Source organism: Macrotis lagotis, chromosome 2, assembly GCF_037893015.1.
Source record: "Macrotis lagotis isolate mMagLag1 chromosome 2, bilby.v1.9.chrom.fasta, whole genome shotgun sequence".
NCBI classification, from domain to species: Eukaryota; Metazoa; Chordata; class Mammalia; order Peramelemorphia; family Peramelidae; genus Macrotis; species Macrotis lagotis.
In genome coordinates this window covers 105,036,504-105,054,572 of record NC_133659.1, presented here as the reverse complement: position 1 = coordinate 105,054,572, position 18,069 = coordinate 105,036,504, and the positions used below count along the sequence as shown (strand labels likewise).

Genomic DNA, 18,069 nt, shown 5'->3' with positions numbered 1-18,069 from the left:
GGATGACTTGTGATGATTTTGTGAGAGATGACTCAGGTCAACCCTGCCCTCTACTGGAGGACCGGGATTCTGCTGTGGATCTGAGAGAGACTGGAAGTAAGGGCCCTGTTCAACCACCAAATGATGCTATGTGATGCTGATGAAGATCACTGATTCACAGACATGAGATGAAGGAGGAAAGGGAGAAGAAACAGAAATAAAGAAGATAAGGGTAGGAGAGGAGAATGTGGGGGGGGGAAGGGAGAAGCAAGAGGTAAAGAAGAAATAATGAAGAGAAGAAGCTAGAAAAGAGAAAATAGAGGGAGAGACAGAGAAGAGAAAGAGAGAGAGAGAGAGAGAGAGAGAGGAGAATGCAAAGAGTGAAGGATAGTGGAAGAAAGGAAAGGAAGGGGGAGAGGTCAAAAGAAAGAGAAAGAATGAAGAGGGAGAAAGAATGAAAGAGGGAGAAGAGACAATGGTTCTATAGAATCTAACAATATTTATCCTATGAGCCCTTCAATGAAACCCATGATACTGGATGTCTATCACTGGGTTATGTACACATAATCTCAACATTTCAAAGACCCATGATTTATTCAGGGAAGGCAGGAGTTAATATTTCCTCTCCCACAGTAGATAACAATCATTCTGTACCTTAGTAACTAGCTCAACCTTTTGCTAGTATCTAGGTTACCCCTCAGGCAATAGACACTGGAGGTTGTCTTAGACCTATAGTTGAAGGTTTTCCAATGTGGTTGAATTTGTGTTCTTCTAGTATATGCTTGGAGAATCTACAAAGAGGCCTTAGAGTAGGAGCTGAGTGTAAGGTTGGGTGGGGAAAAGGCCACCCAATCTGGCCCAAGAGGCAGGAGGGAGGAATGGGGGACCTGTTTCCAATGTAGAGCGGCTCATCATCCTTCAGCCAGTTGACTGTAAGCTTCAGGGTGGGGTCATGCTTCACTCGACACTCCAACACGACGTTTGAACCTCTCTTGACCACCTGGTCCTCAGGCACCCGAATTATCCGGGTGGGGTCTGTGGGGAAGTACAAGAAGCCCATTGGCCCATCATCCTCAGGATCACAAACTACCCTAAAGCCTCAGGCCTGTCGCATAGGTTGGAAGAAATCAAATTTAGCCAACTCCTGTCTGTATTAATAAAGGGGAATCCAAATGAGTGGACAATTCAAAAATAATTTCAATTTGGTTTTCTCCTCTTTTCTTTTGAGGTGCAGTTGGGAATAGCAGATTTTTATTCCTAATTCTATTTGGCCTACAATAACATTATGAGTCTGCATTCCTGTAATCCACTCCATCAGCTGAGGGAGGGAGTTCAGATTTGTTTCAGAATGGGGGAAAGTGGCCTGGGATTATATTTTTGCAATGAGAAATGCCCAAGAGCATCATCCACACATGGGCATTGGAGAGGCACTAAATATATCTCCCATTTGGCCTTGATTCAATTCAACAAGCATTTATTAAGTATCTACTATTTGCCAGGCTCTGTTCTAGGTATTCAAAATAAATAAAAAATAAAACTGTTCCTGTCCTCAAGAAACTTAATCTTATTGGGAGAGATAACAATATAAATATAAAATACATGCAAAGCAATTTCCCTGGAAAGCACTAGAACCTTGGGGTTGGGTGGGGTATATTAGGGAGGAAAAGGTTCTACAGGGTAGGAGGTAGCACTTGATCTGAACTTTGAAGGAAGTTGGGAATTCTATGAGGCAGAGGTGAGGAAGGAAGGCATCCTAGGCATGGAAGACAGATAAAGGAATGATCCAGAAGATGGGACATCATGTTCATGGAGCAGAAACTGTAATAAGCTTGAAAAAGTAGGCTGGAAAAGGTAGTTAAAGGCTTTAAAAGGCAAATAGGCATTTGCATGTTATCCTAGAGGTAAGAAAGAACCATAGAGATTCTTGAGTTTGGGGGAAGGCCTCTATTTTGGGACTATCATTTTGCTGGCCATGTAGAAGATTGCTTGGAGAAGGGAAAGACTAAAGGCAGGAAATACTATTAGGATATTAGTTTAATGGTCCAGGCGAGAGATAATAAAGACCTGAATTAGGCTGAATGACTGGATGAATGGAGAGAAGGGAACAGATGTAGGTTAGTTATATTGGGGAGATAAAATAGTCAAGACAATTAATTAAATGTGAGAGGTAAGGGAGAGAGAGGGAAGACTTGAGTATGACTATGAGCTTGCAAATTCAGGAGACTTGAGGGATAGTGGTGTACCCAAACAGAAATGGGGAAACCTTGAAGAAAAGATAGTTTTGGGGAAAAATGAGTTCTTTTTTTTGTAAATATCAAGCTTGAAATGTCTATGAAACATCCAGTTAAAGACGCTAAAAAACGGGAGTTCAGGAGAGGGACTGGACTGGTTATAAAGACCTAAGAGTCATTTGCATGGAGGTGGCAGTGGAATCCATGGGATTTATGAGTTTGCTAATGCAGGGAGTGTAGAGAGAGGGCTCAGCACTCATCAACAGAGGGCAGGCAAGATTGATGTTCCCCAGAAACACTTAATATAGATAGTCTTCCCATTGGACTCTACCTTTGACCTCCAGGCGAACTTGGTTCTCTGCTTTGCCCAGGATGTTGGTGGCCACACAAGTATAGATGCCCTGGTCTTCTTTTCGGGCCATGGTCATTTCCAAGCTGCCATTCTCATGGACTTGGTAGTTGCCACCATCCAGGTTGCTCCCCTGCCCATTCTTAAACCTCGCAACACAGCAAAAGAGACCACAGCATAATGAGGCAGGAGGTAGAAAGGGTAGCTAGGGATAGGGAAGGGAGAACCAAGTAACCAGCCCACAGGGGAAGCACTATGGTACAACAGAAAGAACGGAGAGACAGCACCTGGGAATCAAGCAAACTGATCCTAGTCCTACTTTTGTCACTAACTCATTGTGTGATTTTGAGCAAATTAATCTCCCTTCTCTGGATTTCAGTTTTCTCCATTACACCACAAAATTAGATGATCACTAAGATGTTTCCAGTTCTAAAATTCATTTTTAAAAAAAGTTTTCAGCATTTGCTGAGGGTATACTCCAGTCCCATGCAAGGCATTGTGGGTTACAAAGGAGTCACTGCCCAGAGAAAGTGGGGTCAGGCATGACCAGAGCTTACCATCGGAGGGTAGGGATTGGGGACCCAAAAAATGGACAGTCCAGCCGAGTCCGGTTGTAATGAATCACCTTGATGAGCTGATTTCGAGGGGACAACATCCGAGGGGGAACATCTGAAACCCATAGCATATCTGTTAAAGACTTTTGGAGCAACTGGTTCTTTCCTTCTTGGACACTTTTTGGGGGATATAGAGGAAACAATCCATCTTGGATCAGTCTCCCATTTCCAATGTACCCGTGTATCTTCCTCTATCTATTTCACCAACTCTAAGGAATCTTTCAGGATTGATGAGAATGGGATAGAGTGTTATCATAGTATTTGATATTTTCCAAAATTAGTAATAGGGATTAGACCTATGATTTTATTGATATAAAGAACTACTAGGTGAAGAAATTTCCTTTAAGCAGGCGAGCATTTCTTTACAAGTCATGATAGAGGTGAAGTGACTTGCCCAGGATCACAAAGCTAGTATATGTCAAAGGTAAGACTAGAAGCCAGCTCTTCCTGGCTTCAAGGTCTTCTCTCCATTCATGATGTCTGATTTTCCAAAATTATTCAGTAGTAAATACTGGATAAAATACCCATGCATATTTTTTTCCTTGAAGTCCATGAACTCCAGCTATTCTCCCTTTCCTCCTCTCACCCTTTTCACTTTCTACAATGAGAATGGACAATATAATTCAGAGTCATTCCCTGAGCCTGGGCTCTAATGCCAATACCCAGATCAAGAGATACACACATAAAAACTTAAAATGGCAAAATAGACCAATGATTATTTTCAAGGCGAAAGTAGCTTCATATTCATCTATCTACTCAAATTTCTGTTTAGCAGGAATGCAGAATTCTCTTCCTATTTTAGGAAAGTCTCAAGACCAATCTCACACTAATTTCTGCTCAACCCAATCACCAAATAGCCTGGATCTATGCTGGTCTGATTCCCTCCACTTAGAAGATAAGGGACTATCTTTTCCTCTTCTATGAAATAACTAGGAACAAGGATGATGTTGCTGTAACTGAGGACAAAAAGAAAAGGGAACAGAGGTTGGCTCACTCAAAGTTCACTACCACCTTCTTTCTCCACTTCCCATACATGCTCCCAGACACTAAGACACCTGCTGTATACTTACCCAGAACACTGACAAAGGCATTGGCTAAAAGGTAACCATGATCGTTGGATGCATTGCATTGGTACACTGCACTGCTGCCAATCTGAGTGTCTCGGAATATGATGGTATCTCCAGCTACCTCACGGCTTGGGTTGGGAGGTGCCACTAGGGGTGAAGAAGAGACATTCCTATTAAAGAATAACTAATAATATTGGGAGTCACACTTTTACCTGTCAGAACTCCATGACATGGAGTGAGTGGTATAGTGGAAAGAGCACTAGGTTGGGAATCAGGGCACCTTGGTTCTGCTAACCCTCTGTGATCACTACTCCAGTCCAAGCTTTAGTTCTTTAATTTGTCAAGAGAGAATAAAGATCCCATCCAACCTTTCTTAGAAGATGATTGTAAGAAACTGACAAGATAATGTAATTTTAAAAGTTACTTTATGAAAAGTAACCAAAATGGAGGCAGCATGGGGTAGTACCAGGATGCATCTGGAAGCAAAAGAACCAGGTTCAAATTCTTGTTCTGATACTAGTTAGTTGCATAACTGTTGGCAGGTTACATTATGACTTTGGTTTCCTCATCTGCAAATGCAGAAGTCAAGTCAGATGATCTTTGAGAATCCTGCTAACTCTCTGATTCTACTGTACTGGTGAAGAGCCAAGAACCCCAAATTACTTGGGATGTTTTCAGAGCATTTAGTCTTTTTATAATGAAAGAAGCGTGATGCAGGAGTTAGAATGTTAGACTTTGAATTAGGAGTAAACTCCAAGTTTTATCTCAGACGCACCTAGTGATGTGATCTTGGATGGTTACTTAAAATATCTCCTGTTTAATTTCTTATCTACACAGTGGGGATAATAATATTTACACTACCTATCTTATATTGTTCAGATGTTTTTAGTTATGTCTGACTCTTCATGATTCCATCTGGGGTTTTCTTGGCAAAGATACTAGAGGGGTTTTCTATTTCCTTCTCCAGCTCATTTTACAGATAAGGAAAAATAAGGCAGGCTTATAGGTAGCAAGTGTCTGAGGTCAGATTTGAACTCAATAAGAAGAATCTTTTTGACACCAGGTCCAGCACCCTATCCATTGCTGCCCATCTATCTCATGGGACAGTGAGAAAAGCATTCTGCTGACCTTAAGGCATTATACAAGTGTGGGCCTTTATCATTATGATTGTTCTTGACCTCATTCTTCTCATCATTTTGGTTGAAGCCCACATAGAAATTGTCCAGGGCAAAGTTGCTCTGTTGATCTATTATTATTTCATTATTCTCATCTTGTTTGATGGAGCTTAAACAGAAGGAGTCCTGGGACAGGTTGTCTTCATGCTGATTTTCTTTCATATTCAGTGTTCTATGAACCAGTGCACAGGTGGAGAAAATAACTGCCTTTTGTAGTTGAATAAAAGTTTTAGGATGTCAGCTTCTCTTCTGTAGGCTCCTGGAAAGTATCGTGGGAACAATTGCAGTAACAGACAGGATGTACCTCCATCTAAGTCCCTTATGATTTTAATTTCACCCCCTTTTTATTTTAATATAAAGCCCTTGACTCTATTTCAAAGTCTAACACCCTTTTATATTTGAAAAAACCTTTTGTTCACATAGCTTGGAGACTGAGGATTTGGTACTGACATTGGTAGTGACATTGAATGATAACAGTAGTTAGTATTCATATAGATAGTACTTGGGCTTAAGAATCACTTTATATGTGCTATCTCAGGGGATTCTGACAAAACCCAAGAAAGTAAGTGCTATTATTATTCTTAATTGATTCTTGAGGAAATGGAGGAAATATCTATTAAACAGGTTGTCCTTAAGTTTTCATGGATCAATGATATATACAGGAGATTGTGGACAACAGTTGGGTCTGTGAAATTTCTCCAGTTTCAGTATAGTTTACTGATTAAGCCCACAAGAGTATTTTGAGGTCTGCATTTGTAGTATGGGGGCTTGTCCTATCGATTCATAAAAGAGAGTGGGCTTCTGATGCATAATTCTAGTTAGCAGGTCATGTCTTGGTAGGTATTTGATGCTAAATTTGCGCTACTTGCTTTGTGTCCCATAGTTTCTTTTATTAGCTGCATTGATCATGAATAGCAGCTATTAGAGAGAGCACTGGAGTTTCCTCATCTGTAAAATGAGGATCATAATAGCATTCATCTCCCTGGATTATTGTGATAATCAACTGAGATAATATCTATAAAATGCTATGGAAACCTTAAAGTTTTATGTTTAGTCACTTTCAGTTGTGTCCAACTCTTTGTGACCCCGTTTGGGTTTTCTTGGTAAAGAAATTGGAATAGGGTGCCATTTTCTTCTCCAACTCATTTTACAGTTGAGGAAACTGAGGCCAACAGGGTTAAGAGATTTGCCCAGGGTCACACAGTTAGAAAGTGTCTGAGGCCAGATTTGAACTCAAGAAGATGAGTCTTCCGGACTCCAGGCCCAGCACTCTATCCACTACACCATCTTAGCTACCCCAAAATTTTATATAAATAATATTAGTACTCTTATGATGATAATAACAATAATTAAACCCAGGTTTCTTATGAGTGACCCTGATCACATGGGTGTCATCACAGGTGTGTCACATTGGCAGGTTTTTGTAAATATGAACCCACTCTCTTCAATAGACACTGATGCTTATGTGACATGTGCTTACCTGTTGGTTGTGCTGTATTTATATATTGGCTTTAATATAGGAATACTTTTGATGATATTTCTTTTGCCATGCTATTAAGTAAATGACTATTTTCAAGAAAAAAGAATAAGTTTTTTTGTGACTAGTTATCATCATTATTATTATTATTATTATATTTATCCTACCTTGTTCTATAGAAAAGCAGCAATTACACAAACACACACACACACACACACAGCATGTATGAGGTGGCTGTCACCCACAGTGACCATCCTTCCAGCCACTCATAAGACTTTTAAACAGAAAAATTCAGTTACTGGATGACTGACTTGGTACTTGGGATCATATAACTTGCCTAGTATTTGATAAAGACCTGAGGATGGAAGCAAAGCTGTATACAGGGACCCAGGAGTCTGGCCTTCCAGGCGCCAATCTCCAGACAGCTATTCTGAGCTCAGAGACTAGAGAATCAGCAAAAGCTGAATTCAGACCAGGTCAGCATTCCCCCCTTCCCCCTTCTTCCCATCAGGCTACAATGCCATCAATTCCTTGCCTGCCAGCTCTAGAAGGTTCATAGAGTTGATTGCCCCTCTCATCAATCTCCCCTAAGTGCTCAAAGCCATCTGCTTCCGCAGTGAGAGTAGTGGGTGACATTTCTGAGGCTGAGCCTACATCACAGGTACTGGGTGTTAGATTAATTTATCAGCAAAGCAGAGGGTCAGAGATATTTGCTGTCTTCAACAGCAAAGTACCAAGAAGATCCTGGAAATTGGGGAGAGGGGCTCATCTTCCATTTTACTGATGGAAGCACCTATTTTTTTTTTTGATCTAGAGTCTGGCATGATTCTCTGAAGTCCGAATTTGGCAACTGTAACAAAAATAGCTTGTTCATCTGCCAGGTCTGTTTTTATATCCTCCTTGTTCAGAGAAAATGGACAAGGACCTTTGTCAGGAAATGCTGTAGTATTATAGCATCATGCTGTGAGGGACCCTGAAGTACACTAGAGCTAGAAAGATCAGAATTCATTTACATTATGCCTCAGATACTGTGTTACCTTGGGCAAATCATTTAATCCCTTCTATACTTCACTTATGTCATTTATAACATTAGTTTTGCCTCAGTTTCCTTCCCAGGATGACTTCAATAATGGTCTATCAACTCTTCCTGGGAAGTTCTTCCAAAAATTCAACCCTAAACCTGAGGTTCATGATCTGGAGTCTATGAACTTTTTAAAACAATGTAATAACTAATTTCATATAATTGTTTTCCTCTGTAATCCTATTTATTTTATTTATTCAGTCAAAAAGAAGTCTATAGGTTTCACTAGACCACCAAAAGGGTTCAACACACAAAAAGTCAAGAACTCCTGCCTAATCCTTTGTGGTAAAAGATAATATTTTTCTCTTATTTTGCTCTCAGGAGAAATGAAGAATAGTACTTAGTCTCCCCAATATCTATGTGAAGAAATGGAATTTCTTGGTGAACTTGTGGGAAAACTGATAATGGTATGTTTTTTAACAGTCTTTGTTAGGTTTAGTCACATCATTTTGTGTATGTGTGTGTGTGTGTTTGTGTGTGTGTGTGTGTGTGTTTATGTGTAGGAAATAACAAAGAAACAAAGACTGGAAGAGTCTGTCTAGCTATGTCTCATTGATTAAATACAGGTAATCAGAAAGTGAATGGGGTATCTGAGGTCACTCTGGCTGGGGCACAGAAGAGTTTGTTTGGCAATGTATAAGTTTATGATTAAATTATTTTAGATGCTATGTGCCAAGAGGTAGAGGCAGAGCCTACCAGTACCAGTAAATGCAGCTGAAATTCAATCTGTCAATCAGCAGTCATTGATTGTCCACTATGTGTTAGGCAATGCAAAGATAAAAGAGAAACAAGGGCTGACCTTAAGGAACCGACATGGGGGGGAGCAATATGTGCAAATATTAATATATACAAATGATACAAGGGGATATGGGGCAGGGGAGGACCCTAGTAAGTGGTGAGATAAAGATTTTATATAGAAGATAATGCTGGAGTCTTGAGGGAAGTTAGGGATTCTAAGAAGCAGAGGTCAAAAAAGAGTGCAGATGAAAAGAAGGATTGTGTAGCAGGTATATTCCCAACCATTGATCAATCAACTTTGACTTGAAGACCTCTGGTGAGGAGGAACATACTATCTCCAAAGAGAGGGCACAATAATTTTGGTTCAAATTCAGTGGGTTGGGGACAGTAGTGGAGAATGGGACAGCTATATTTGTTAGGAAGCTTTTCTTTAAATCAAACTCAAATCTGCCTCTGTAACCTCTACCCACCATTCCTAGCTCTGGACTTGGGACAAATATTACATCTCTAAGCCTTCTTCTATATGACAAATCTAAAAAAGTGTAGACTAAGATCATGTTCTTCTGAAGTCTACTCTTTGCTAGCTCCTGGTGATTCTTCTCTCTGGAGACTTTTGTCACAGTCCTCATTAAATAATGTAGTGACTAGAACAGAGCACAATATTATGGATGTGTACCGATGAGGACAAAATATCTGAACATTTCTAGACTGGGGGAGACATCATATCACCTTACCTTCCAAAGGATCTCCATTCACCAGCCATTGAACAGTGGGCTTGGGGTTCCCATTGGCCCGACACACCAACCTCCCATCTTCACCTGGGGCCAGGATGAGATTCTTGGGCTCATCAAGCCAATAAGGAGCAGCTGGAAGACAAGGACAGCCACAGGCCAGACAGTCAGATGGGATGGGGAAGGAATACGAAAACCAAGACAATGGCTCCTCCAGAGAGGAGGCTGAAACCTGTGAGCATTGCGATTTAAATTGCAGCCTGGCTTTCCCAATGCTGACCTGGTCCCAATTTTATCGATAATAGTCAGGCTTCAAACAGACCTTTGGTCATGGTTCCAGATGGCACAGAATAGTGATTTGGCATGTCTAGAGGATATAAGATGGGTGAACATGCATTACATTAGTCAATCTGCATCTTTATTTGCAAGGCCACCTTGACTCTTCCCTTGGAGTAGGGTCTCAGCTGCCCCTGAATAGATCCTCATCTGGTTTCCTTTTTGCTAAGTCCTTTCACCTTTGGATTTTGTTTGTGGTGCTTGTGGCACTAATGAGAGAAAGACCATGAGCCAATTATCTTCAAACAGGAAACACTATACCATGATTAATAGATTGCCTTCCTGACACTGACCAGGAACTTGGCAGAAATGACCCCAAGGGGGATACTGGATAAGAGTGTGGGCGACTCAGTACAACTTAATCCTACTGCTATAAAAAATATTCTAAGCACATATCTTTCTGATAGCAGTAAATTTACCATATTTGTATGTGAAATGAAACCTTGCCCCTTTCTTTTATTAGCTGGGTTATCAATGACATTACCTTTACCTCTTTTCTAAAGAAGGACTAACTCATACATTCAGAAAAGATTGCAAGGCAGAGACAACACACCAAGGAACAGGAATGCAAAATGAAAAAAAATATCAACACAACATGCCAACAGGCTCTGTGGTTGTGATCCAAATGGCAACGGGGTAGGGGGATGGTAGAGGGAAATCTGCCTGGTGAAGGAGGAGTCACAGTCATTATGGAGAAGTGGGCACAGATCTCTCTCTCTCTCTCTCTCTCTCTCTCTCTCTCTCTCTCTCTCACACACACACACACACACACACACACCCCTATATACTCACAGTGGTGAGCAGAGTGACAACAACTAGTGGATGGATGCTGAACAGTTCATGGTATTTTGGGTGACTTCCTCCCTTCCCCTCTCAGGAAGAGGAGCTGTGGTAGGGTGGTGGTGGTAGTAGTAGTGGCAAGGTTGGGGGAAAGAGTCGTTGGACAGGCAAAATAATCATAATGAGAAATACACACAACGTACCCTTTACTCTCACCGAGATCGTGTGCCGGATGCTTCCCATCTTGTTGGAGGCCAGACAGAAATATTCCCCAGAGTCCTCCTCTGAGACATTGGTGATACGTAGGGCCTTATTAAAGTTTTCAAATTTGACCTTGCCAGCTGGGAGGTCTCCGCCTTTCTTGTACCATGCAATGTCTGGTGCTGGTCTAGGAGAGTCAAACCCATCAGGAGATAAAAGGTGGATGTATTAAGCTCTTGCTTGTAGAAAGTTTAACTACACTATTTCTAAAGTTTCTTCCAAGATTCTTCCATGCTAGGAGTCTATATCGGGGTCCCTAAATAGCTACTTTAATGAAACGACCCTTTCTTCTTCCTGTTTGGCAGGAAATGAATATTTATTACTATAGGTGGGGTATTTCAAACCTCAAGGTGGAAAGGTATTAGGTGACATTAGGTGTCATCCACCTAACCCGGGAGGAAGCAGATAAGGCAGACCACAGGGCTTGGACTAGCAGGTGTAAAATATTTAAATAGTCCCAGACTTGCCAAAGTACAGGACTCATGAGAGTGAGCAGCCCTGACCCCATGAGTTGGTAGTGAGTCAACAAGTGTGAGAACTTTGAAGTAAAGATTTGGACTTGTCTTGGTTTAGGACTCACATATGGCAGTTCAGCATCCTGTGCTCATGGGCGGATTGATATAAGCTGTCCACAGATTTTATTAGCCCAAAGCTATGTTATAGATGAGGAGTGCCTTAGCATAAGATTCTTGGGCTTTGTAACTTGGCAATTTTGGTCTCCAAGAGTCCATGTTATTTTAATGTCTTTCCCTTAGTAATTTAAAACATTTTCAGAAAGAAAAACCCAACCTCTTTCTTAGATGAACCAGGAAAGAAAGGGAGTATTTGTGTGAAGGCAAGGAGAATATAGAATGGGAGGAAACTTGGAATCCTCAGAGAGTAAATAAAGACTGCTGGAAGCAGTAAAAACATAAGAGGTCCCAATCCCCAACATGGAAGGGCTATTGGACTGGTATTGAGTTAAAAAAAGAAAACTCTGGGTAGGACTGGATTTAAATAGTGCTAGTAAATCACTTCCTGTGCAACTGGGTTTTTACTTTTTTGCTTTCCTTGGATGGGGAGCAGGTGCACTTGTATTTCTAATTCCATATCCAAGAATTAGGTCTTCATTTATAAGGGAACATCAGGACACAGAGAGATTGAGTTACATATCCAGAGTGACACAGCGAGCTGGCACCAAATCAAGGCAGATTTTCTGACTCCTCTTTACCTAAATAAGGGTCATTGGGATGAGATAGAGACTTGGCAAACTCCAGCATGGGATTTAGCTGTATCATCATCTCACCTTCAATACCATCTAGAGAATGAAACCTGGATAAAGCCCCTTTCCAAGTACAGACACAAATGATACATACACCCCTGAAGCGATGCACTCCAGTAGCAAGTCCATGCCCCTTAGCACCATCTGGCTGCTTGATGTACCCAGAGGATACATGAAGCTGGGTGTCCTTTCTGAGACTCCTCGGGCTGAAATGGGAAAAAGTATGCTCCTATGAACCACCTCCGTGGAAAATCAAGTTTGGCTGGAGAGAAGCCATCATCATGCCCATGTCTTCCCCCATCCTAAGAAATCTGGTTCTGGATCTTGTCCCAATTAACCTTTTTTCTAGGTGTTGAGTTACCAAAGGGAGATAGAGAAACCCACTAGCCTCACTAGCCAGCTTGGTTTCATCTGCTCTTCCCTTATACATATATGGCTCCATTTTCTGATGAGATATGTCATAAAGAATCATTCTTTCATTGTCCAAAATGCCTGTTTCCTCTTCCAATGTACAGAAGAGAGAGGATGAAGGAATGTTATGATAAGATCATGCCACCAATAAACCTAACCTTGCTCTGCCAGTCTAGGAATTGATGGCATATCCACATCCCTGAAACTCACCCTTCTCTCCCAGAGAAAGGAAATGATAAAAGAAAGACTAGGACACAGGTTATACATAGGATACACACATAACATATCTTTGGAACCCTGGAGACATAGGGCAAGGTTAGAACTTCAAGGACACAGACACACAATCAGAGATACCAGGAGAGAGTTATTAATGGTTTAGTGTTGACATGGAGAATTAATAAACAGGAATGGCAGGCATAGCATCCGCTCTGAGACCAAAACCCTTCTGTACTTTTACTAATGGCTTTGAAAAGGGGTAGAAGTGAGAGAGGAGAGTGTTAATTAGAAGTAAGAGGAGGAGGAGGGAGTGTGAGGGGAGATAGTCATTCCTTTGGAGAATATCATTTTACCATTCATCTAGTTTATGGATTTAATTTATGGATTACTATCACTCTGAATTTAATGAAGTGACTTTTTGTAGTCATTTAAGGGTCAAATGTCTCAAAGAATTCAGTATCCTGTGGAAAAGATGGTGAAATAAATGGTGGAGGGACCTCAGAGGTGGATGGATGCTCAAGTCAGAAGAAAGCACACAGGATAATAGACCCGGCTCCACTAGGGCTGGGCCTTTCTTATCATAGCTTTTTTGCAAAGGACTATGATGAGAAAGTTTAGTAAAAGAAATGGGAATGATGGGATGAAGACACCCTCCAAAAAGGAGCCTTAAATTAGAAGACAAAAAGTGGGGAAACACTGATCTCAGACCACTCAAGGAAGGCTAGCTTGGAGTTACTGCATAAGGGAGGGGGCAATGGACAGAATTATCTTCTTGGTAGGAGATACAGCTTAATGGGCCCCATCCTGAGCTGCCAGCGGCTTTGAGTCCCTCAGAGATGTGTGAGGTAAAGAACAAAGTTGTTCATCGAGAAGGATTTAATCAATTCTGTCATGGAGAGGGGGCAGGGTGGTCTGCAGGGACCCTCTGCATCTGGGTAATTGGCATTTCCCAATCAGAAAAGTGACTGAGGTAATTTGTTATCTGGGGCTTTCCCTTTCCAGAACCAGAGGGGCCTCGCAGTCAAAGAGGCTCCTCCCAACCCTAGTCTGATGGAAAGGATCATGGGCAGGTGAACTGTCTTGGTATAAGAAATGTAACCCTTCATAATAAGGATGGGGTGGGGAATAAACCCACCATGGGGAAAGTATTCCAAGGTGCTTGCTTTGTTTTTCCCTTTGTCAAGAGAAGGACAAAAGAAGAGAATTATTTGAGTTTATATCAGCTGCTAGAGAACAGGGATCATCTTCTTCCATGTTCCCACAGCACCTCACAGTTTGAGGTGACTAGGAATCCTTCACAGAAGATTTGAAAGAGATCAAATTAGACCACAAAGAAATAACGTTGTAGGTAAAGAAGAGATTTGTGTTCTCTACAGGAAGCATGTTCCTCCTTTGGCTGTGGGTAATTGTGGCCATTAGATGGATAACCCCGAAACCAGGGATGAGCTGAGGAAAAACTGAGGCACATTTGTTTGGGAGGGGATATATCATATACTTGGTGGGATAGTGAAATTCTGAATCTTCTGTAGGACAGGTAGGTGATGATAATAATGATGTTGATTTTGATGGGTAAGAGGAAATACAGAAATGCTTCTTAAAGTTACCTAATGGACAATTCATATAGGAAGGATTGTTCTCACTAATAGTTCCCTCCACCCTGCAACCCTCTGCCCCACAAAATACTCTCTAAGGATCTCTCTCTCTCTCTCTCTCTCTCTCTCTCTCTCTCTCTCTCACACACACACACACACACACACACACACACACACACACACACACACACACACACACACAGCAGGACCTCTACAATGGGTTGATCCATTACATTGTTACTTGTTTACTACATGTTGCCTTTGATTTTTGGCATCTGTTTCTTTGGAATTAGGGGATGCTATCATCTAATGGAAGCTGTCACTCCTGCATGCTGCCACCGAATCCTTAGCCCATTCATCATCGTGGTGTAAAATAAAAGGTGTGGAGAGTGGAATTTCTGGGACCAAAATCACTCTGTACTTTTACTAATGGTTTTGAAAGGGGGTAGAAGTGAGAGAGGAGAGCGTTAATTAGAAGTAAGAGGAGGAGGAGGGAGTGTGAGGGGAGATAGTCATTCCTTTGGAGAATATGATTTACCATTCATCTAGTTTCAGAAGCAGCTTATATATTATTACTATCACTCTGAATTCAATGAAGTGACTTTTTGTAGTACTCCTATTTAGCTGTCAAATGTCTCAAAGAATTCAGCGCTGCTTTCAGGAACAGTATCCTGTGGAAAGGATGGTGAGATGAATGGTGGAGAGACCTCAGAGGTAGATGCTCAAGTCAGAAGAGTGCACACAGGATAGTGGACTCTGCTCTACCTGGGAGTGGAATTTCACAGCTTCAGCATCTGTGAGTTCTCAGATGAGAAGATTGTAGGACGTTGAAAAGATTCTCAAAGACCAGATTAGAAATTCTCTCCAGGTAGGAGGCTGTAACCAAGAAACTTTGTAGGGGTCATTATACATATATAGTTAATAAATACTTCATTCATTCATTCATTCATTCATTCAATAGTACCTAACTCACCACTTCAGGGGATCCTGTTTCTGAGCTACAGCACAATCTGTGACTAGAGAGAGATGATCCAACATAGGTACATCCACTACATGTATTAGGTGAGTGACCATCAGGCTCTACCAAGGGATCTGGTCATCAGGGTATGCCTTTTCTATACTTTCTTAGTTGTCATCCCTTGATAAGCAATTAAGTAATAAGGAATACTTCTTCTGCTGTAGAGGGATGACCCAAATTGCTAAAGGACTTGAACCCCCCCCCCCTCACCTTTATCATAGAAAATATATCAGGTAATGCATTTGGTTACCAAAAGGAAAGAGCTCAAGGAATCTGAAGATAGAAAACAACCAGCAAGAATATTGAATTCAAGTCATCACTGTAGCTTTTAAGCTTAAAACAATATTCAAGTCAAAGGGCAAGAAAGAACCTTCAGGTGCTATTTCAATTATTTGGCCTTTCCAAACAAACTTTTAAGTCCCCTACAGGAGAGGAGGCTACAACTACCTTTTTGCCTCTGCTCCCTTCAATGATCAATTCCTTCACTGTAAGGAAGTTCTTTTTCATGTCCAACTTAAATCCCTCCTTTGACTTAAATCTACAACATCTTATCTGGTCCTTAGTAGGAGTGGAAAGGATACAGCAGGATTCTTTGCACAACAACGGGAAGATTACCCCTGTTTTTTTTTCCTATTTTAGTTGTCCTAATCTTTCTGACCTCCACATGTTTAACCCTCACATCTCTTACATATCTGTTTCCTTTCTCCAGCTCTTCAAGATCTCTACCTTCTCCTTAAGAAGCGGGCCCCAGAGCTGCCCACATTTCATAGCTAGTCACCAATAATTGAATAAATTGAACTGTGTCACCAAAGGAAATTTGGAATAATAATAATGATGATGATAATAATAATAATAATAATAATAATGATAATAATAATAATAACTAACATTTATATAATACTTTAACATTTTCAAAGCATTTTATCTAATTGGAACTTCACAATAACCCCAAACTATAGATCTCACAGATATTGTCTGCATAATTTAGAGGACAGACTGAGGCTCAGAGAGGTTAGATGATTTGCCTATGGTCACACAGTTAGTAGCTAATTTGTAGCCAGTTCTTCCCAGATCCTTATCCAGTATTGAATCTATGCCACACTCCCAGGACAAACTACCTCCAGGCACCTGAGAGTGTTTCTAGTTTCCCTTTGGTCATTATCAGTTGGCATGTGGCACTCATTTATAGAATTAATATTTGCCTAAGTGAAATGTGATTGGAAAGAAATTTATCACTGCTGAAATAAAGAACAGAATATTTTCCCAAGGTAAGCAGAGATAATTTAGAATTTTCCATACCACTGCTTTCTTGTTAACTTAGTTAATCATGAGTTCCCTAGATTCCAATATACATGTGACCACTGGAAAGAGACCTGGTTCTTTTCTATTATTGGGTATACCCAATAATATAGTCATTATTTCATACCTACAATATCAACAGTGAATTTTGTGGTTGGATGCTCTCTTAACAGTCTTGGATCAAGCACAAAAGTTCCTTTCTCTATGCTGGTACCTGTGAGTGAGTGAGCCTTGTACTGTGCCTCCTCTGTCATGGCATGCCATTAGTCCCAAAGTGATGTGGGTCAAAGCATACAGATGAATACAGTACAAGTTTATCGAAGTTACTAAAAAATACTCAAGGTACATGCCCAGCTGATGTGATTAATAAATCAGCAAAGCAAAGAAGTACAGCTTCTTCTTAGTAAAACTAGGGGAATAGATTGGATAACATCTTAGATCCTTTCATTTCTGTTATCCTATGTCTCAACTATCAAGTATAAAATATTATCCTAATAAGATATTATCAAGTATAATATTTTGTCCTAGCTCCTATTTGGAAAGGATCCCAGTCCATGCCCATGCTCAAGGAGCTCCAGAGACAATGACTGTAGTCCCATCATTGACAGAAAACACTATGCCCAGACTTCTGCAAACAAAAGACTCGACCAATATATTTCCTGATTTCCCCCATAGCATTGTATCTCTCTTGGGCAGAACCTCGGTAGAGCTGGAATTATTTGGTACTAAGCCAGAACTGCTACCTTTCCTTCCCCCACTCCAGACCCCCAACCACTGTTTATATTAGCACATCACAGTCCTGACACTTTCAATCTATTCCAAGTTCACAATGACACCCCCAGGGAGTCTGCAGCTTGACTAGAGCTTCTGAGCTATAATTGATGAGTGGGGGCCAGCTGCTTCCCCAGAGCTCAAAGAAATGTTCTTCCTTTGCCCATTCAAGGCCAAGAAGAAATTACTGAGCTACAGGGTGAGTGCTTTAGGACTGGAATTATCCAATCACTTATCTTCCCTGATTGAAGAACCATTTATATGCTGAAATAAAGTAATATGGTGTATTGTATAATGTCACAGGATGTTTGAGTATAAGAGACCTTAGATATTATATAATCCAGGGCTTCTTAACCTGAGGTCCATGGATTTGTTACTTTTTTTTACATATTTTGATATAATTATTTCTTTATAATCCTGTGTTCTATTTTATACATTTAATAACCATGAGCAGGGGTCTATTCTATACTCTTCACCAGATCACCCAAGAAGTTCATGATACAAAAATAGGTTAAGAATCACTGACCTAATTCACTTCTTCCATTTTACAAAAAAGGACACTGAGGGCCAGAAAGTAGAAGTAGATTGCTCAGGGGCTCACAGCAAGTGGTAAAGCTGTTCTTAAAATCTAGATCTATCTCGCCAAGTTCATTGTCCTTTTCCCTCTAGCACACTTGGTCTC

At 40.8% G+C, this 18,069-nt stretch overlaps 1 protein-coding gene across 9 annotated transcripts in view; it reads right to left on the bottom strand.

The window, feature by feature from the left end:
- Positions 1 to 18,069, bottom strand: part of NFASC (neurofascin) — a 202,246-nt gene that overhangs the window by 56,207 nt on the left and 127,970 nt on the right. For all 9 annotated transcript variants that reach the window (XM_074222467.1, XM_074222463.1, XM_074222469.1 and 6 more), the window contains 7 exons: positions 12,175 to 12,286; positions 10,762 to 10,946; positions 9,446 to 9,577; positions 4,244 to 4,387; positions 3,117 to 3,228; positions 2,542 to 2,708; positions 867 to 1,014 (listed from right to left, as the gene is read on the bottom strand). In XM_074222467.1, the coding sequence (XP_074078568.1) occupies positions 867 to 1,014; positions 2,542 to 2,708; positions 3,117 to 3,228; positions 4,244 to 4,387; positions 9,446 to 9,577; positions 10,762 to 10,946; positions 12,175 to 12,286 (1,000 nt within the window). The remainder of the gene's footprint in view (positions 1 to 866; positions 1,015 to 2,541; positions 2,709 to 3,116; positions 3,229 to 4,243; positions 4,388 to 9,445; positions 9,578 to 10,761; positions 10,947 to 12,174; positions 12,287 to 18,069) is intronic.